The 22,182-nt window shown below is 44.1% G+C and overlaps 1 protein-coding gene across 4 annotated transcripts in view; it reads right to left on the reverse strand.

Annotated features, from left to right (window-relative positions):
• The window catches only part of Tnr (tenascin R), a 407,880-nt gene that overhangs the window by 35,940 nt on the left and 349,758 nt on the right, over positions 1-22,182 (reverse strand). For all 4 annotated transcript variants that reach the window (XM_010630206.1, XM_010630204.1, XM_033762105.1 and 1 more), the window contains 7 exons: positions 20,863-21,048; positions 9,162-9,251; positions 7,860-8,123; positions 6,981-7,250; positions 5,673-5,792; positions 4,580-4,726; positions 1,761-1,880 (listed from right to left, as the gene is read on the reverse strand). In XM_010630206.1, coding sequence (XP_010628508.1) covers positions 1,761-1,880; positions 4,580-4,726; positions 5,673-5,792; positions 6,981-7,250; positions 7,860-8,123; positions 9,162-9,251; positions 20,863-21,048 — 1,197 coding nt within the window. The remainder of the gene's footprint in view (positions 1-1,760; positions 1,881-4,579; positions 4,727-5,672; positions 5,793-6,980; positions 7,251-7,859; positions 8,124-9,161; positions 9,252-20,862; positions 21,049-22,182) is intronic.

A 22,182-nucleotide genomic window follows, 5' to 3' on the forward strand; every position in this document is an offset into this window, starting at 1 on the left:
AGTACCTTGCCACCAAGTCATAATGGCCCATCAGAAGTAGTCCACCATGTTCCATGTTTGCTATATCATGATGCTGTACACATTGTTGTAACTACTAACTTCTCCACGTCATCACTAGACATTAATTTCATGAAGAGAAGACCTCATGCTTTGATTCTGAATCTTTATTTCCTCATAGAGCATGAATAGAAAGAATTGAATAGAAGTGGATTCCTGTGATGGAACTGTGTGCTTTGTTCCTATGAGTAGGTGTGTCTTACTGCCTTAGGGCAACCAAGGAAGCTTTGACAGGGAAAAAAATTTAGTGTTGAAACTAAGATTTGAAGGGTGGGTTTTCTAGTACACCTGCAGGGACATAATTTCTTGGTGGACGAAAGGACATGTGCAAATGCTTGAGAAAGTATGGTGAGAGAGAATGGCAGATCATGGCATGCACAGAAGGGTGGAGGGAATTGAGATCAGTTGTGCATGAATACAGAGAGGTTCAGATATATCCACAGTAGTAATATCCTTTCTTTGATGAGAGTCACTCAATCAGCTACAGTTCCAGCTAACTCCAGCCATGACCCACCATGTATTTTCCGTCTTATATTAAGGACTAAATGATGCACAGCTTTTTAATGCCTCACTGAAACACAAATATGCCAGCAGATTTGCCAATAAAAAACAAGAACATATAGTGATTTTGAAGGAACTTACTCCTGGTGAAATTGACTCCATTTGCATTTTCATAGTTTTAATAGTCTGTTTTAGTTTTTACTTTCCCATGCTTTCACAATAATTTTAGTTCTTCGCAATGTACAGAATTGGCTTTTTCTGCCACTTTTTAAAAAGTCAAGACATCTGCCTGCCTTCTGTTTTCTGATGTCTTTGTTCTCTACATTCCTGAATATAACCTGCAACAATTCTGTGATCACATGTTTAATTTAGGGAGGGAAATAATTTTTCTAAGCCTAGAGACTAGGAGTATGCAACACTATTTTGCTTTGAGCTTTTCTATTCAACTTCAAATAATACAAGGTGAACAAGCATGATGTAATTGACACTGAAATTCAAGATTTCGTGTTGGTTCAGCCTTCTGGGCTGGAATGGTTAGAGTACAGACCAAGACCACCAAAGAGTTTAGCAGCTCTGAATTCTTTGTCATGTTTTATCACTTATTATCTGCTCCAGGCTTCGCCCTATAAGTTCCATGTTTTTCTTGCTCCATATACAGCCAAAATTTTTTTTTTACTTTCTTGTCTGTAGTACTTTAGGGCAAATATTTTCTCAATTATGAGTTCTAGTGTTAATTCTCTGTATATTTTGTATTTTTCCTTGGTTACATGTCTTTTTCACACCTTTCAGATTTAGCTTTTGCAATTCCTATCATTGATAGTTTGCAGAGTTTGAGAATATCTTCAGGGATTTATAATATTACTGAAGCAGGAAAGCAGGGAAATTTCCAATTTGTCCCCAAGATTGACAAAATACCTTTTTAAATTTTTTTGCACCACTGGAGATTGAACATAGGACCTTCACACTGAACTACATCCCCATCCCTTTCTTGAATTTTAAAGTTTGAGACAGAATCTAGCTAAGTTGCCCAAGCTGGGCTCGAACTTGTGATCTTTCTACCTTAGCCTCCCAGAGTGCTGGGAGTACAGGAGTGCTCCACCATGCCCAGCTCGACAACATGTTTGGTTTCTCTACTTTCCTACAGGTCTTCAGGCCTGGTCCCCACCATCTCCGCCTGGCTGGCATAGGCCTGAGATGCTCACCTTTGAAGTGTGTGAGAACAATGACATAGTTCTCCACTTCACCCACAGGTGCCTTCCACTGCAGCAGGGCTTGTGTTGGGGTGATGTTGGTAGCAGTCAGATCCACAGGGTTATCCATGGCTGAAACAGAATGGGAGGGTATCAGTTAAGGGTAGGAGGAACTGCAGGGTGGATGTGCACTAAACTACCAGAAATTCCACTCGTGATGCTTAACTACTATTGTGCTGTACAAACAGTGGAGTAGAGACCTCTTCTCTTTCTCCCCCCTGGTTCCATCAGCCTCTTCATCTGCCATTCCTCCTTTCTCTTAAGTATCCAGGTCTCCCTCAGTTGCCCCCAGAGCCTCCTTCATTAATTGCTTACCTGCAGGGTACTATGTAGAAGGTGCTATGGGGGAGGATTTCAAAGTAGTCTTTGTGTTTTGGACATTCAATTATAGAAAGAAAGCCTAAGAACGTGTAAAAATTGCTTTAATTCTTTAATTCATGAGTTAACCATGCTTCCCAGTCTATTTGCACTTTCATAAATGTAGAGTGTGCCTTGTAGAAAGATCTCCATTGAGGAACTTCAGGAAGTGGGGTGGTCTCCGCAGGGCTGAGAACTCAGAAGGTATTCAGGGAGGACTTGTGGAATGGCTGTATGGAATGCAGGTTGCCTCCAAGGTCATATACAATCATTGAATTCTTGCTTCACTACACACAAGACTCACTCTGGGAGAGTTCATGGTATCCTTTTCGTTGCGTTTAGAGTCCAGGGGATTCTTACAGGCTTGGGAAGGTCAACAATGCTTGTTGGGGGAACAGAATTTCCTTGTCATGGGACCATCTCCCTATTCTTACTTGCCTATGCTATACACCTTTGCTTTATTACTGTGCTTCTCTTCCACAAATCCCATAAAGTTGGAATTTTTTTAAGAATGCATGTTATTACCATCGTTTAGGTATTTAAAGTGTGCTATTGATCTGTTCCCGTTCTCTAATTGAAGGGTTTGTTGTTGTTTTTGCTTGCCCATGTCCATCACACAGCAACTACTAGAAACTGTTTTTATAATTTCAGAGTTTGAATTTTATCTTATCCATACCCTGTGTTTTCAGGGTTTTTGAAATGGAGCCTTTATTAAACTATAGTTGGCTTGATTTCTCAGAGACAAGCTTGATATCCTGAAGGAACACTCATTTCTAAAAATTGTGAGATCAGAGTCTTTGAGTTAAAACAACAACAAACAAAGATTCTTCTGAGGACAATCTGGTTATTGGAAGTTGTCAAAATAACTGCTTGAACTTGAAGGAGGGCAATTTGGCGTGGTGCAGCACTGAACATCTGCTTTAGAAATTTTTGCGGCTTAAGGCCAAGAATCTGAGAAACAAGGTGTTGACTTGAGATGATGCTCTTTTTTTTTACCTTGGGTGTAGGAGGCTTTTAAAAATCCCTTTTATTGTCTTCAGTGAGAAAAAGTCCAGTTTCTTTAATGTAATTTTTTAGGATTTTTCAGAAAGGTGGGAAGGAGGCTTCTTCTGGCTCATTGGATATATTTTCTGGCCAACATTTATTGACCAGATATATTAATGATCATAAATAATTTGAGGGTGAGGACAAGGTTGAATTAAAAAACGTGGCTGAGTTATTTGTAGTCTACCTGGAAGGAAACTAGGGAAGATTAGAATATTCTGTGCTGTCTCCAGAGAAATAATATTTTATATGTTCCTGAAAGTTTTTTGTCCATTCTAAAAACAAACAAACAAACAAAACATGCTGATTCTATGTTTGTGAGAACATCTATAAAAGCAGTGAGGAATCCCGAGGCGTATTTGGGAAATACTATTCTCCGGGGAAATAAGCAGCCTCAGGCAATCCAGGTGTTCTCTTAATGAAGCAAGCTGGATGTTTGCTATTTGCTATGAGGATGATGGCTTAACTAGTAGGTTTGGTCTAGAGATTGAGGAAAGAAAATTTGGTTGTGCCTTCTAGTGACATCAGTAGTTAATCTTTGCCAGTTCTACACTGTGCAGTGACTGACAGGCCAGAGAAGAAGGAGCAGCATAGCCACTCAAGGAGTCCTGGCTGCAGGCTCATCCGAGGGGCTTATTTTCCAGAGGAAGACATGTTACTGGGACTTCTACCTCACTTTCCCATACTGCATGATGGTCATGTCACCCCCTTTCACTCTCTTCTGATTGAGAATGCAGAGGATACCTGGATCTGATCACAGGGCTGGGAGGACATGGACTACACGCTGTCCCTCCAGATTGGCTGAGGCAGCTGTATGGAGCAGCACGCCTGCACTACCTTTATCGCAGGTGAGAGAGTTATGACCTCTGATGCTTTCTTCCTCTCTGAAGCACAGAGCAAGAGCAAGTGCACCTACTTGGTGGGTTCTGGCAAGCTCACGATGCCGATTTTCAGGTTACTTAAATAATAACTCATTTTCTTTGAGGTGCACTTTCCTCCTCTGAGTCTTCTGAAAAATAAGACAAACTATTCTCATCTGCTCTGGAATGCACTTCAGTCATGTGCCTTTGGAAGGGCACTATTCATGTTAGAAGTTCCATGTAAATTCCCACTGTAAACCATTAAGACTCCTCTAATGGATGACTCGCCAAGATCCTTTTATTACACAGGATGATCAGTAGAGAAAGAAATTATAAATTGTCCTGCATGATAAGTGCATTGGAGGAGTCCTGGGAATGGACCCACAAACCTTGATCCCGGAACCAGTGTCCTGTGTATGAGCCAAAAGAACTTCACTCCTTGCCTCTTCTGTTTGTGGCAGGGCCTCAGCTGCTGTTGTGATTTGACACACAATAGGGAGATATGTTTACCTGTGTGCATGAGAGTGCAGATGCGTTCACTCTCCTCCCTGCCCCGCACACTGTTGAGGCTGATTTCGTATTCAGTAGCTGGGTACAGCCTGCTGATAGTGAATTCTGTCACAGTGTTGGGCACCACTGAGCTGTCCAGCCGTCCCACTAAGAAAAAGCAGAATCCGTAGTCAGTGTCTGCGGCTTCCTCATCAACACGGTGCATAGCACAGTCTACGCGGGGACATTGTATCATGAAGCACAGATGGGTGTGAGACCCAAAGCTCAGCAGGAAGAATTAGCTGTTCTAGAGCAGCTCACAGACCAACTGGGGCCATAGAGGCAGTCACTGTAGCTTGAATATTTTTCTTTCACAGGCTGGGCCTGCTGGAGTTTGAAGAGACCTTGCATGCTGGTCCCACCCTTCATTTTATGAGCTTGTGGAGCAGAGAGAAATGAAATATTTATTAAGTGGTTTTCTAACAATTTAGTCTCTGAGGCAATTATGCTTATGTAGTATAGAGAACACATCTGCAAAGGGGGGACATATGCAGCCCAGAGACAGGATACTGTGGGAAGCTGTTCTACCCTGCCTGGAATTAAGCCTGCCTTCTACTTTGTCAGCAATGCCACAAGCACCAGCAAGAACTGGCAGGATTCAGGCAAGGTCTGCGCCAACTTCCTCTGACTCATTACTTGGCTGGAAAGGCAGAAACGGGACCATGTCACTACGTTTCCCTCCAAGACTCCATCTGGACCTGCAGGGCCTTTAGCTCTGTTGAGTTTGAGTCTTGGACTTTCTCAGTAAAATGGCCTGGATCTTTGAAAATTCTTTTAGGGCTCTTTGTTTCTCACTGTATGACCTCAATAATGGTGACCGCTACCTCTGCTAGTGAAAGGCCCACTTTCAGGGGGAATGTAGTCCAGCCCATTTTGAGAGATTTTGGTAAGTCTGTCCTTCATGAGACACTCTCATTTTGAGGGATCATGCCACAGATAGGAGGAAAAATGCATTCAGGAGCTGATGTCCTGTGGGCTATGGTAGTTTTCCCATAATAATCTGCACCAAGCTCCAAGTCCCATTTATTTTTGAGAACTTAAATCATGTTATTACCTTGGGTGGGTCGATATGATACTCGGTAGTAATCGAAAGATGCAACAGGAGGGCTCCAGGAGACTATCACTGAGTCCTTGGTCACATTGCTAATTGTGATGTCTCTGGGGGGATCAATCCCTACAAAGATTCAGGTGGTTGTGAGAAAAAAGAAAGAAAGAAAGCACAGTGTGAAAAAGGAATTTCTATCCTTAGTTCTATGTTGAGCAAGAGTCGATAGTATCCCAGAGGCTGACAAGACGCCACTATGTAATTGATCATCCTTAAAACATCGTCAGTGTTATGTCTCCCATGAAACTCGTGGACATGGCTAAAGCCAGATTTATGGAGAACATTTTAGCAACAGAAAGCTAAAATGGCAAGGACTGTGTCTGTGCAGCACATATTACCTATCTGAAGGCCAGCTAGGAACTTCATTATAAGTGCCATGTTTTGTTTTGAATTGGGAATAACAGTTATTTTCTCTGGGGGAAACTTCTTTTGAAAAAAAAACCAACTCTGCTGCTATCTCTTATTTTTTAGCAGCCACTTTGGTTCAATTTGGAAAAACTGTCTATTGACTGTAGTGGGATTTCAGAGCACAAGTCCAGAACAAATCCACTTTCCCAAATTGTGTTTCATTTAGACTGTATACTTGTTTCTTTTACTGACTGCTAGGGAATTACAGGGTTGAGTTATATGAGAGTTTAATCCACTAGTTCAGTTTGTGAGTTAATGTCAGCATGTAGGAGTACCTAAATAATATGTCCTTATCATATATTCCTCATATTTAGGATTGTATTTGGCAATGATGAAATAAAAATAACCCAATTCATCTTGGAGTTCTCTCTGAGATTTGTACATTATGTTTTACAAACAGTGAACAAAACAACCCCACTTTCTGAGTGCAAAGTCACTATCTAGTTGCATGCTAGTTCTGTGTCATTTTGAGGAAGCATCATTTGCGCTAGTGACCTTGTTGGGCAGTCAAGTGATATCTCTCCAGAGTGGAAACAGATGCCTCTTCACTGTAGAAGGATTCGTCTTGGAGACTAGCTTTATTCAGGGCTTTCTTTTAGGCTGGTAGATTTCTGGACCAATGCATTCCAGCTTTAACCTCCTCAAGACATTGGATCTGTCCTACCTTGGAGCTTCCCATCTTATGCAGCACTGGAAGAATGAGCTGTTCTAGAGCAGCTCACAGACCAACTGAGACCTTAGAGGCAGTCCCTGTAGCTTGAGTATTTTTCTTTCTACAATTTCACTGACTTGACAAAGGCTATTGTGAGAACCCTTTTTATCAACTGCTGTCAAGTTTTCCAGACTTACCTGTGGTGATGGAGCCCATGATGGGCTCAGAGGTCACCGTGCCGTGGACAGCCACCAGGTTGACGATATACTCAGTGGCTGGCTGTAAACCCATCAGGACAAAATGCCTCTTGGTGGCATCCAAGGAGACCTCCATCATTTCTTCTTCTTCATCCTGGGGACTGTAGTTCAGAATGAGTCTGTCTGCTGGGGGAGATGGGTCACTCCAGGTAATGTTGACACTAGAGGACGTCACATGAGAAAAGTGCAAATGGGAGATAGGGCGGAAGCCTGAAAAATATAGAAGGTGGATGGTTCTGAAACATGGGTGATGTGGCAGGCAACTGAGCTAAAAAGCCACTTGAGGAAATGGACCTGGTCTCCTTGCTGATAAGAGCTACATCTTCACTCACTGGCCCAGAGGTTCTACATCCATACACTCCAGTCCTGTCTATTCTATTTTTCCCAAGCCATATTCTAAAAAATCAATTCCGATACAACCAGAAATGCCTCTGTGAGTTATTCATAACACAGATTCAGATTTAAAATCTCTGTTCTGGAAGGAATTTAATATGATTCCACAGATCCTTAGATTGCCTATTGAGTTAGTGCAGGAAGAGAAAGACGGACAGAATCAACGATTGTGTCCAGGATTTAGGATACCAGACATACATTTTTCAGGCATGTAGCATTTTGCTCACCTCTCCCCTTTACTTCCAACCATTTCCACTTGATTCCCATATGTATTTAGTTTTCCTTCTATCTCTTCTTTTTCTACCCATCTTTTTGTCCATTCTCTAAAAGAAATGGAACTTTAGAAGAACAGATTGCCTGGATGACCTTCTTACATGAAGAACCAGTGATCCTTGAACATGGCTAAGATTTCTAGCATTCTAGTACCTGTGAAGGCATCCACAGTGGACTCCAAGCTCTGTTGCCGACCCCTCTCAGCGGTGATAGAAATGATGTACTCTGCCCCAGGTTCTAAATCTGTCAGTGTATATGAGGTCCTGTCCTTGGGCACAGTGACTTCCGAGGCAATCCCAGAGGATGGTGTAAAGGTAATCCGGTAGTGGTCAATGGGGCCACTGGCCTTGGTCCAGATGAGAGAGATCGAGGTCTCTGAGGATGCTGTCACCATGAGGTCTCGGGGGCTGTCAAGTTCTGTGGATCAACATAAGTGGCTTATTTTACACAGGTTCCTCAGGATGATCAGTATTTATGTATTTCCAAGCTACCAACAAGACTGCTGACCACGAATTCTAGCTTGTCATTATTGACACTCATCTCACATTTTGTTAAGCAGTTTCCCTTTGAAAGATGACCACTGGCTCAGCAAACATTATTATTAGGGCTGACACAATTGAAATGCATCTACCTCTGGGACAAAGCTAGCCATGGGTTTTCAGACTATCCATATTCATTTTTACTCAGTCTTTCTCAGTAAATCAATCAGAACAAAACTGAAGCCACCACCAATAAGGAACATGACATTCCTGGCAACAGAAGTTTTCCTTCTGTTTCGTTCCCTGAAGTCATTTTGACTTGGTCTAACCATGAGTATACAGATGACTTGATCAGAGGACTTCTGGAGACTCCTGTCCATGTGCTTCTCTAGTAAGACTGTCTGTGATAGACTGAACCTTGGGGACGGGGATGGAGCCATCGACCCAGCCCAACTCAGCCCAGGCTTCTTCTGTCTAAGCTACTGGAATGACTTTGAAATTTACCTAGGATTTAGAAACAAAACTTTTGGCTTTAGAGCAGCAGGGTTTCAAATGGACTTTTTAAAAATTTTTAACTTCTCTTGGCTTTAATAGATTACTTCCTCCATTGGCTTCTGTGAGGGCTGAGGACACTCACCCCATTCTGCCTGCTGTTATGTGCTTTAAGTAGAAATATAACCTGCTGTATCACCAGCCATTGGAGATTTTCCACCTCTGCCCTGCACAGCTCTGGGCAGGTCTTCTTCATATTGGGAGAACCAAGCGCAGATCTGTGGGAAGATATTGGGATTCCATCCCACATGTCTGACATGAGAGGTTGGTTATTCATAGGTGAGTGTTGTCACTAGACTGATAGTTGTCACCAGGGCCCTGCTCACTGAGGGGCATGGATTTAGCAGATCAGAGGTTCAGCAGATCAGATTCCTAGGGCTCTTCAGCTTTCGGGCTTGCCATTCCTCCCTGTCCTCTTACTCACCAGTCCTGGCATTCATGGTGGCTGGCACACTCTGCTGTGAGTTCATGATGGCAGATATTCCAACTCCATACTCAGTGCCAGGTACCAGATCTATCAGTAGATGCAGAAACAAACATTATTCTCTGTGTGTGTTGCGGGTAGGGAAGGCTGAAAGGGAAGAAAATAATCTTAGACTTCTTTTCAGGTCTTATGTTTAGTCTTCCCTGAGTCTGCTTCTAATTTCATCTATTAGAAATTCCCATTTTCCCACTTAGGAAATCCATAACAAATCAATAAGATGACCTTGCCCATGCCCAATTCCTTTTTGCTGCAGGTCTCAGAAAGGTAGTGACCTTCAGGAGTTTGGATACCTGTGTGCTTAGAGTCTTGGGTTGGGTAGAACTTTCTTGAATTGTGAGTTGAAGGAACATGGAATTGAGAGCTACCTACCGTGTGGACATGAGTCTTTAGAGCATTTCTTGAATATTGTATATGAGGATCACAGTTCAGTTTTATAGATAGGAATTGAAGCCATGTATAACTCCGGTGTCTCTTCTAGTGAGCAATGTGGATGGACTTTTCCTTTACATAGGGCCATCTGGCCTTTAATGTAATAGCATAGTGGCCCTACTAAGCTCAGCAATTTAGATCTAGAACTATGGCTCCCATCTTAGGATGACTTCTGATGGACTCCAGGAAGGTGAAAGAAATAGAAAAACTGTCCAACTAGAGGGGCAAGCATCTGAGGAAATCCCTTAGGGGTTCATTAGAAAGAATTGCTGACAGGCTTTCAGAATGTCTGGAATTCTCTGGGGTCTCTCCTTGCCCTCTTCCACATTTATTTTCAGACCAATCCTTTGACTTCTATTGGTTTCCTATTGCTGCTGTGATGAATAACCATAATTTAGTGGCTTACAACAGTGCTATTTTATGATCTTATAGTCCAGGAAGTTTGAAGTCTAAATGGTTCAGCAGGGCTGCCCACCCTCTGGGTCCCTCAAACAGAATTTGTTTCTTTACCCTTTTCAGCTTCTTGAAGCTGCCTACAGTCCTTGGCTAATGGCTGCTCAATCTATCCTCAAAGTCAGAGACTTAGCATTATCAAATCTGTTTCTCTCTGATGGTGGCTGCCACTGTCACATCTACTCTGATCTCCATGCATCCAGCTTACAAGGACCCTTATGATTGCATTAAGCTCATTAGCATAGTACAAGATGATTTTCCCCATCTCAAGATCTTTAATTTCATCACATTTGCAAAGTCTCTCTTGCCATGTAAAGTGACACAAGTTCTAGGAATTAGAATGTGGACATCTTTGGGGACTGTTATTCCATTTACAATAACTTGTGTCAAACTTATCTTCATTTTTAAACCTGGGACTGAGGAAAATGCAACAAAAATCAAATTATCATCCTCGCGGGCCCCCAACAATAGTCAGATGACTCCTGGTAAGTTTTCTGTGAGATCTTGCATGGGCTCCCCAGGGCAAAGGGTTATGATAATTATCCTGCATTTATGTGCTTTTTAAAATTGAATGTGTTCTGGAGCCTCACTACGACCTTGGGATAAGAAGCAGTTTTTGGGATCTGTGTTGTTTCCTGTGGCTATTATAAGTTGCTGTAAACGGATGGCTTAAAACAAAAAAAAATGTACAAAAAAAAAAAATAAGTAAACTCAGAGTCAGCAGTGTCATGCTCCCCCTGAAGGTTCAAGGGAGAATCCTTCCTTGCCTCTTCCTGGCTTCTGGTGGTTGCCAGCAATGCTCAGCTGTGACCTATGGCCACATTTCTGTGACCTTGGTCCTTCTGTGTCTGTGTCCTCTCATCTGATCAGGAAGCCAGTCATTGGGTTTAGGGGTCACCGTAATCCAGTATGAACTCATCTTAGGTTGAATACTTCTCCCAAGAACTGCTTTCTGAATAAGGTCATAACTGCAGGTTCCAACAAGACATGAATTTTGGGGAGAACACTGTGCAACTCAGCATGCCATCTTTTTATAAAGAAAAAAATGAGACATAGAGATGATTCTCAAACTTCTGGCCTCAGGGTTCAGGGTTTTTAGCAGGATTGGGAAGGCCTTGCTTAGCCACCAGCCTTACCTGGTCTCTAAAGCAACTAGGACTTCCCTGGGATTCCAGAGGTAATAGAATGATTTTAATAGGACTTGCTTCGAGTGGCCTTCCCGTAACAAATAGCATATGGCTCAGTTTAGCCAAGGGGATAAATGCTGCATGGGATAGCCATGGGATAGCCAGGGGACCCCTGTTTAGTACAGCCCACACAATAAGTATCTGTATACCCTGATCTTACTGGCCAGGCTCCCCTGAGGCAATGCAGTCCCAAGCCCTGTCTGGGCGGGCATGACTTTTCCTTCCCAAACCAGTTTTGCCCCTTTCCTATTTCTTAGTTCTTTTTCAAGCTAGTGTTAACATGAGCGGAAGTGTGAATTCTGACAGACTTTGAAGTCTGGCACACTACTTTTTCTAGTCAGGCTCTGCCACCTTCCACATGTGTGACTTTGATGGCTTAACATCTTTGGGTCTCAGTTTCTGTAGAATGGGAATAATAATAGTTTCTCAGAAAGTCATTGTGAGGATTAACAGTGTCAATGTGCTTGAAAGGACTGCTCTTGGCCCATAGTGACAGTACCCAGGATTATTATCATCCAGAACTGAGAGTCATTCCAGGATTTTGAGTTCTATTATGTAAGAAGCCTTATCAGCAGTAAAAAGTGTCCCAGTCATGTACAGGTTGGTTCCAGGCACACCGATAGTTGCTGGTCTGCTGGTGATTGGCCTGCTGACTCTGGAGGAAGCCGGGATGTCCAGGTATCAGTGAGCAGCTTGCCCTGGCTGGGGCAGGTGCCTGCCTCTATTGAGTAGGCAATGTCAATGCCTCCCGATCTGTTCCAAACACATATTTATCTCCGGCAATACCTTCAGTGAGTTCCAGGTACATCCTCAGTTGGAGAAATTAGATTACTTTTGGAACAGAAACTACTTTTTGCAGGCAGCTTATTGAGACCTTCAATTGCCTATAATGAAGTAGAAATTCTCCAATGTAGATGAAGGGTGACATATCGGGGGAGTAAGACAGAAATTATACGTTGCCAAACGGATCTAACATGTTAACGTTTTCATCCGAGTTTCTTATTTATGAAGCTTAAATGAAATGCTCAATAATTTACAACAGAATCATCTTCTCCCAGAAAATGGCAGAGCTGAATTTAAAGCATTTTCTTCCTAGGTTTTCTGTCTAGGGGATGGGGAGGTGGGACTGGCTCTCGGGTTTGTGCCTGCTGCTTTCTTTGATTTTTAGCAGCTTTCTTCCTGTGCTATGAGAGAATTGTTACTCTTTGCCAGCAGGTAAAATGAAGTTCTGCTGGAAAAGAAAATGTACATCGAACACATACTTGATGCACTTCTCTGTTTGTTGCTTCTAGGGAATTCCTACTTTTAAAGAACCCACGGCTCTCTATCAATGCTCCTTTTACCTTTCCATCCAACTCCTGCCAGTGGTAGCCTACAAATGGCTTTGTTCTCTTTCCTAACAAAAGCTCAGAAAAGTTGTCCCAGAGGAAACCACCATCCTCCATCCTTCATAGAACTTCCTTTGTTAGGTTAGAGGTTGACAATTTTCAACTCTCACCACATATCTATTCTTCTCTGAACACCCAAAGTACACAGTTCATCCATTTCTCAAGTGCTATTGAGGGCTTCCTTTGTGTCAGGCACAAGGTTGTGTGCAGGGGATACCAGGTGAGCTGGACAGACATCACCCCTACCCCTTTGGGGAATCAAAAAATCTGCACTGAAAACTAATTAACTACTTAATATGCATCCATAATTATGCCAAGCTCCACGCAATCCATAATCGAGGAGAATAAAGAAGAAAAAAGAGCAGGAAGAAAGAAGGATGGAATGAAGGAGAATTTTTGTGTGTTTGATGATAAAGATATGTTTACAACCATATTTTCTTAGAGATTCATATAATATTTCATTTAATTCCCCTTAGCTCTGCTGTGTGGATAGTGCCCATGAGCAAGGTCACAAATCTAATACAAACTAAAGCAATGTTTTAGAACCCAATTCCCCTGTTCCCTCTGGTTCTTTTCGCTAAGAGTCTTACACATTGGCAGTGGGGACTGGAGCAAGCAAATAGCAACTTGAGCAACTTAATTCAACTCTACCGGCTGCTAACTGGAGCTCTCCAGAGGAGGATGAGACAAGCATGGGCTGGAGTAGCCAGAGAAGGGTCTTCAGTTGGGCCTTGAAACCTGGCTAAGATCAGGCCAGATTCAGGGACGGAAATAAGGAATTCTCTGTGGTCAGAGTGGGGCATGGTACGCAGCAGTAAGTTAGGGCAAGAGAGCAAAGAGAGCAATCGAGTGAGAAAATTCTCACCTGAACTGCAAGAATTATGGTGATAAAGGCAGAATGCCTCACATTCCCGGTACTTAGAAAACCCATTCCTTATTCTTGCTGCTGCTGGTGGGAAAATTGATGGGGAGAAGGGGACCCCAAAACCCTCATTGCTCTCTCTTTCCAGCAAAAACCTGATTAAGGCACTCGGGGGCTGCAGGCTTGGTTGGGTTCAGATGGACTTGTAGAAATATGGATCCTTTCCATCCCTCAATACTTGATCTCATCTCTCAGGTGCCTGTGAAGCTCAAGTTCACCAAAGTAGGGATGGAGATTTTGTTAACCCTCCTGGCTTTCATAGAGAGAATCCCATTCCTAAGGAGTTTAATCGATCTTTTAGTTTTGATGGCAATTATGCTTTGTATGTTACTGTTAGATTTCATGTCAGTCCCCTCATCAGCTTCTTAAGTTTTTGGGCCCAAGGATCTAATTTCTTTGAGTGTAGCATAGTGACAACATGCCTGAGGCACAGAAGCAGCACGGTCACAATGGTGGTGGTAGAGAGTGATGGAAGACTTCCTAAAGAGGACGTCTGTGTTTGGTGTTTGAAGCCTCTGTGGATATTTGGCTGGGGGAAGGGCATCCCAGGCAGAGTGAACAGCACATGCCAAGGCAGATCTGGGAAAATTATTTGTGAAAACAAAGACCTAACGTAGGGCTGGGCCACAGGGAAGTTTCCTAGTGGTAGAGTTTGGAGGCCACAGGTTTCATGGATGGGGAGATATTTGGTGACAGAGGCTCTTCTGAGAGCCCCTGGATTCACATCAGGTAGGCAACCATATACTTTCTAGTTAAACGGATAGCCAAGCTCACAGGCTCCCCACTCTTATCTTCTCACATGAGAATGTGCTTCTTTGGGGTTCTCTGAATGAGTTGGGCTTTTGAATACATCTCTCTGCTTTCTGGAGTGTGGACAATGTTCAGCTACCATGAAGAGCAGTCCGCTCTACCCGGACTTGAAAGCCACATTTAGAAAGAAAAGCAATATGACCAAGAAATGTTCCCAGGTAGAACTTTCTTGATGCCAGTGAAATTAATGAGGAACATGACTCATCACCTTTTGTCTTGCTGGGACACCCCGTTTCTGGATCTTTGTTGGAATCAAGTGATCTCTGCTGAAGAAGCCCAAGTAGAAGCTGAACTATTTCACCTGGATCCTATCTCCACAGTCTTTTAACCAAACACAGTGAACCCTTGACTTACAAACTCATTCCCGTGGGCTGGTTGTGATTCAAGTTGGTCAGTTGCCTTCAACATCCCTCTCCTGTAAAATCTTAGGCCACACTTTCTTCCAGGCAGATCTCAGTGTCCTTAGAAAGACATTAGCCCTCAATCAACCTCACACAGGAAAGGATGTGGTAATGTTCCTTCCAGAACTCTTTGAGGGTTAAATCTGTTTCTAAGACCATCTGGAAGCACAAGCAGCCAGCATTTGGCTGTAACTCAAGACTTTGCTCATAAGTTAAAACACAAATTCTGGCCGTAACTCAAAGTTTTGCATGTCAGGCTGGTCATAACTCGAAGGTTCACTGTAAAGGTCTGAAGCTTTTATATCTGGACTGTGAGGTGCCTCTTCTGCCCACCTTCCTACCTGCTGACAAATCACATCATATGTAGAGGGTGCCTCACCAGAGTGACCACTCAGGATCACTGAGACTTTGTCCAAAGGAGGCTGAGTGTAGCTTGGTCCTAGCCCCCAGGCCGGTGCCCCACCTCTTCCTCAGAAAGGCCTCAAAGACCTGCACTGCTTGGGTTTGGCACTGGCCTGATGGGAGAGTGCAGACAGAGGGGAGCGGGCATCAAGTGCTTGGTCAGCACTGCTTTACCAGCTTGATTCCTTCTGTAATCTGGGATTTCTTTGTGGAAAATCCTCTTGTGAACAAGCCCCTACCTACTCACCTTGAGGAACCCATCTAAGAAGGAGTTCCCATTCAGCCCCAAGGAGGAACTGTGGGGTTTGGTCGGTGGTCTTTCTTTTGTCCTCCAGTAACCAGAGAGTTTGATTGAGACATGCATGCAGACATCAGCTCTCCCTTACTGTGTGTGTGAGTGTGCATGTGTGTGTGTGAGTACATGTGTGAGCTATGTATGTGAGAGTTTGCATATCATGTGTGTGCATACCTGTGTGGAAGGTGTATATGTGTGGTGAAGAAGTAGGTGTGTGGTTGTGTGAGTGTGAGTGTGTTTGTGCATGTGTGAGTGTACAGGAGTATGACCGTGTGTGTGTGTGTGTGTGTGTGTGTGTGATGTGCCTGGCTGTGACTCTGTTTTCTTGCAATCTTATGCTATATCACAGTGTAGGACTCTTCATTGGGTTTCCTGAGCCCGTTGGATGGTGGTTTCCTGATCAATCGCTTGCTGAATGCTGGAAAGAGGAGTCACAGCACTGAGAGGCACTGCCTGAAAAAAGCCTCACAAGGGTCCACACAGGCCTGCTCCTTCTGCCATGTTTCCTAGTCACAGGGTTCCTCAAGTAGGGGAGGGCCAAGAGAGAGCCCTGGGGAGAGAGTATAGGTGGCCGAGGGCATAGGTTTCTGTCCTCTTGGACAGTGTTGGGTAAAACACTGTGGCCACACACTCCTTTCTGATGCAGATCACAGGTCCCCTCTGAAAATGGCCAGAGTAATGTTTACAGTTCACATTAGTCTTAGACGAGGAAACTTGTTGTTGTTGTTATTATTGTTTGCTTGTTTTGAAGGTACTGGGGATCAAACTCAGGGGTGCTCTACACTGAGCCACATCTTATCCCTTTGTATTTTGAAACAGGGTCTCACTAAGTTCCCTGCTCTGGGCTCAAATCTGTGATCCTCCTGCTTCAGCCTCCTGAGTTGCTGGTATTATAAGCATGTGCCACTGCACCTAGAGGGAGGCTGTTTTCTGATCACATTTCAGTCTGGAACATAGAACCAATCTCCTTCCTTCTTTTCTTCTCTCTCTCTCTCTCTCCTTCCCTCTTCCCTCTTTCCTTCGCTCCCTCTACTAGGAGTTTCCCGTATGGCTCATTGCTTTTCCTTGCTACCCAGACAGTGCCGGGTGTTGCCATTAACCAGGAGGTGCCTGATGAGCCTGTAAGGTATGCAGACCTGGGAACCCCTGTGTGCCTCCAGATACAATACGCAGTCCAGGCAGACTTTAACTGGGCTAAGAGGCTGAGTCTGAAAAGGACTTATCATTAAGGACATGGAAGCCCCCAGAGGAGGGGAAAAGTCATTGCTGAATCTGAGTCCATTTTTCAGAAACAAATTCATACTCCAGAGGAATTCTCTGGGTACTATAGAGAATAGTGGGAGAAATGTCTGGTATTTTAGAGCCCACAGCTTGGGCACTTTGTTGCAAAGCACAAGGTTTGTGAGGGGAATAGGGAGGGGTGTGCTGCTGCAAACCCTTTGAATGACCCAGGCCTTTCAGAGTCAGGAAGGGCCTGGTTTCTTCAGCAAAAGAATCATTGGTGGCCATGAGACAAAAGCTTCTGCAAGGAATAGAAATACAGTAGCCATCTATCTTTAAGGGTTGAGGTCGACTGTGGGAACCAAGGAGACCTGAATGTGGGCCAGGGAAGGATCAGGTTGCCATGGTCCAAGTATGAGCTTTTCGGGGATGAGTTGAATTAAAAGAGGTCTCCATGTGTGCCAGACTCCATGCTCAGTGCTCACACATCCAGGTGAACATGATTTCACGTCATCCTCGAGACCACCCTTTGAATAGCTAGGAGGTCTTTCAGGACAGGAAACTGAAACACAGAAATTCACCCTAGGATGTGTATCCATGAAGCTGTGTGCCTCAAACATGCATGGGTGAGGTCACCAGCTGGGCTCTGAGATGAGTGCATCTTGCCCGTGAATTCCCTAGAACTCTCACTTGCAGGCTGTGGCTCAGCAGGAGTGCGGATGAGGCACTACTCTACTGGTCCCTGCATACTTTGGTTCCCCACGCTGCTTGGAGGTGGTGCTCACTTCCTGAGCAGTGTGCTGTATCAGCAGCACTGCCTCGAACTCACTAAACCATCCCCTCATTAAAGCCTCTTGATTCGATGCAGTTAGTGGCATTACTCCCCCTTCCACAGAAGAAGAAGCAAAGGCTTGGAAAGTTGGTCAGATTCCCCAGGTGACAAAGGAAATGGTGGCCGTGGATACGCCCTGAATATGTCACACAGAGCCCAGTCTTCAAATAAGACAGGAGTCGGTCTGGAGTCTCACATAGGAATTGGAGGATGAAAGCTTTTCTTCTTAAAGATACAAGTGAGGAAGGAGAGAGAAAGAACAACTTTTTAGAGCTGGACTTGAACTTATCCCTTTCCCCATTTTCTCTTTCATGAGCCTTCTTTCCCTTCTCCCAGATACTACAGCCAGAAGTGAATAATCTTTGCATAACGAGCTCTTCCATGAGGCACATGTACTGGACTTGATTGCCTTTGTGCCTATAATCCCTCTGTAAATCTCTCCAGGGTTGAGTGCTCTGGGATAATTATGTGATGTATACATATGTATATATATTTGTGATATATATGCATATATGCATAATTTTTTATAAGTGCAACTCTAACACAAAATATCAACCTATCTACGCTCATTACCTGGAAAAATTTTCCTATCCTTTCTAGGTCTGTTGCATTTACATTTGGACTGTTGTTTACTGTTATGGTTTGTGTCTAGATGTTCTCTCAAAGGCTCATGCGGTCATAGGTGGGGCTTTTTAAAGGTACTTGGATCTAGCATGTGTGATGCTGGGATAAAGGGTGAATGATTACTAAATTAGCTTACTGATTACTCTGGCACAGTTCTGGGTAGGATTAAGGGTGGGGGTGAGTGCTACCTGCCCTGAGGTTGGGTAGCCTGGATGTAATATAAGGTACAGAAAGAGGTCCTCATTTGTCCCTTACTGCTTGCTGCTTTGCTTCTTCACTACTTTGCTGCCTTCTGCCACCCCTGAACTCTTTCTCTTCTGCCATGCCCCTCTGCCTTGCCACCCTGCCTTGGAGCCAGCTGACTATGAACTGAAACTTCTACAGACTGTGAGCTAAATAAACTTTTCCTCCTTTAACTTTGGGTATCAGATATTTTGTCTCAGCAACGAGAACAATTAACTAAGACACTTACATTTTATTTGCCTAGTCCCAGCAACCATGGAAGGGATCCATTGGACTGGGACTCCAAAGTTCTAAGTAGCTTTGTGAATCTGGTTACCTGTTTTCTGACTCTCTAAACCCCAATTTCCTCATCTATAAAATGGGAATGCTATAACACCCACCTCTTGAGGTTTTTGTGAAGATTAAATTTAACTGAGTGAAGGTGCCTGGAATGGGATCGATAACCAATAAATGTACAATCTTCTTTCTTTCCTGGTAGTGGAAACAATAACTAGGATCTGACTTAATTCTCTACAGCATTCATGGTATTATGGCATAACCTCCCAAAACAACAAGCCGTCATTTTGCAAAACTGCTAATTGCCAAATCAGCCTGCAGCTATAGGCAGAGATGGGCTATGTTTCCTCTCATATCATTCAGGTTATTTTGTTGGTTTAATTTTTGTGAATGCCCCTAGCTCTCTGCAAGCCCTTACACCAGCTGGTCTGTCCTTTCTGTGTCTAATTCACTCCTGTTAATCTGCTTGGTCAGCAAAACTTCCCATCTCCTTGCTGTGTTTCAGGAGTGCATCTGTCTGGAAAAGGCATTTTTCGTATTTACTTTAACTGGCTTCATTTGGCAAGGAGGTCTGGGGTTTCAGCCCCGGAGAAAAAACAGCTTTGATTATACTGCCCTTGTTTACTATACGCACGCGGTGATGCATCCCTTGTTTAGGGAGATGGTAAATGCTTCTGCAGGGAGCCAAGGAGTAACAAAAAGAGAGTCAGCAAGCATGTGGGTGACCCCTGGTCCACACTACTCTGCACAGCACCTCCTTCATCTGAATTTCCTTTTCTTTTTCTGTTTTGGTACTGAGGGTTGAACTCTGGACCTTGTGCTTATGAGGCAGGGGGCAGAACGACTGAGCTAAATCCTTGGCCTGACACCTCCTTCATCTGAAAACCACACCCTGCATTAGCAGTCAGCCACCCCAGGGTTGATGCAGTGGGCAGATTATCTTCAGTGGACGTGCTGGGGAGGGGCCCAAAGGACCACTGACTGAGTCCCACATTCCCAGAAAACTGCATCTGCTTCTCAGCCAGACATTGTGGTGACCTGGGACACTGCTTTCATCTGTACCACCATCCTCTCTTCTTTGACCCCAGCAACAGTGTCCTGGCCAATCTCCCTGCTCGGTCCTGGCCTTCCTCTGTATCCACCGACTCATCCCACTGCCTTATTTCAAATCCCTCAGTGGTTTTCCTCTTGTCCTTTATAACAAACCCCAGCTTTTAATAGGCAGTGTAAAGCATAGCCAGGCTTTCACCTTATCATAGGCCTCTTGCAGTCTATACGCCCATCATGGTAAACTTTTGCAGCTTAATTAATTCATGTGTTCATTCATTTAAAAGTTACTGATCCGGGATCTAGTGTATACTAGACACTGTGTTGAGTCCTGGGGACTCAATGATACATACAAATGTGGTCTAAGGTGAAGACCAGTAATCACACAGTCACCCCCACTGTGGCCTGGTACAGCTCAGAGGATGACTTGAGCCCTGCTGATAGGTGATGTGAGGTGATGTAAGTTATGGAATGAGGCCGGAGGATAATGTGATCTGATCTCACTAGGGAACCACACAGGCTCCTCCCACGGTGCCTTGCAAACAAGGAGCTGAATGAGATACCGGAGTGAACCAAGCAAAGAGCCGAGCCCTATGGCAGGAGGGAAAGTATGGCAGAGGAATTAAGCAAGCAGACCCACTGGGCCAGAGCACAGAGAGCACCAGGGGATGGGGAAGGCAGGGAAAAATAGGCAGGGCCTGGAGGCCATGCTAAGTGTGAGTTTATCCTAAGAGCAATGGCAAATCCCTGGAATGAATGTATAATGATGGTATAATCAGAAATACACTTGGGAAAGAATATTTGGATGGATGGGGCAATGAATGGATTAGGTGGGGTTGAAGAAAATGTGGAGAATTTATTGGAGTGGTTAAGGGAAGAGATGTGACTAGCTTAAACCAGGTGAGGGCAGTACAGCGGAAAGCGGTAGACACCTTTGGCAGATGATGAACAGACATATTTGATATGAAAAGTAGCAGATATCTGATGGGTAAGGAACAGATTAAAGCAACAGGATTTGCAGATGGGTCGGATGTGGAATGGGTACATTGAGAGAGAGCTATGAGGGTGCAGACCCAGCAACCATCGTGGTCCAGAAGTGGGTCTTACTCACCTGTGAGGGCGGCCCTGGTGGTGGGGCCGATGGCCTTGAGGACCAGCATCTCGTGGTATTGCTCCCCTGCCAGCGTGCTGTACACCACCTTGTACTCCTGAACGTCTGCTTCACTGTTATCCCACTCAAGGTCAAGGCTGGTTGCTGTGCGGGAACCAACTCGCAGATTCTTGGGAGCATCAATCTCTGGAAATAGACAGGCATCACCGGCGTCAGACACGGTAACGTGCATTTGTGGTGCATCTTGAATTTTAAAAGCCACTGGGTGACAGCCCTTGCCTTCTGACCCTCTGCTTCATATTCCAGTGAACCTTGTGCTTGCCCTTAGCTTTTAGCCTGCCATCACAGACTCCCTGGGCAGGGCAGAGGATTTCGCTTGGGAGTTAGACAGCCATGTGCTTTATGTTTCCACCTCAACCAGTCAAGAGTTTCAGTGGCGTGCTAGAAACTTGAAAATGAACAAGTTAATATTATAAACTTAAAAACAAAACAAAGGAAACCTCAGTAGGAGAAAATCAGGTATAATACCAAGTGATTTAAATAGAGCAGAGCATTATCAAATTTGAACATGAAGCAAAAAGGAGATGGTTGATTTCATAACGTCTCCTGCTGGATTTGCCTGTATGGATACAGCTGTAAGGTTATCAGCTTGGAATATTAAGATATATATATATATAGAGAGAGAGAGAGGGAGAGAATATGATAGAATGGGAAGAATGTGGGTTTTGCAGCCACACCTGAGTCTGATCTTCAGCTCTCACCCCTGTAGTAAGGGGACCATGGACATGTTTTTCACTCTCTTGAGGGCTTTATGGGCTCCTATATAACAGAGGCAAATAGTACTGAAGAGATTACACAATGTGTGTCAAGTGGCCTGGTACAAAAATAGATGTCCAAGTCCCAGACTGGCTCCCTGTGGCCCCTTAAACTCTCCTAAGTTCTGCAACATGGGCCCCAAAGCTGCTTCTGGAGCAGGATTCCATTGCAATGAAGGGAATATCAGCATTGGATTCTGTCCCACCACCCCAGCGGAGCTGCTTCTCTCCCTTTTAGGACCAGGCCAGCTCCTTAGGCTCATTTGGGGAAGAATAACATAATGTAATTATGTTATGTGTAATAAGATGCTGCCCTGAAAATCTGTCACTTAAAAAGTTCCAGACACTTCTTGTCTTTGAGACATGCATTTAATTTTGGAGTGGAACAGCCATTTGTTCCAAGGAAACCTTGGGTGGACTGTTGTAATTTGCAAAAGCAAGGCATATAGCCATCAGTTGTTCTTGCGAAGAAGAGAATGCTGTGAATCAATCTGAAAGCAGAGGC

The sequence above is a fragment of the Fukomys damarensis genome, unplaced genomic scaffold (genome assembly GCF_012274545.1).
Source record: "Fukomys damarensis isolate Sample0158 unplaced genomic scaffold, DMR_v1.0_HiC HiC_scaffold_11, whole genome shotgun sequence".
NCBI lineage: Eukaryota > Metazoa > Chordata > Mammalia > Rodentia > Bathyergidae > Fukomys > Fukomys damarensis.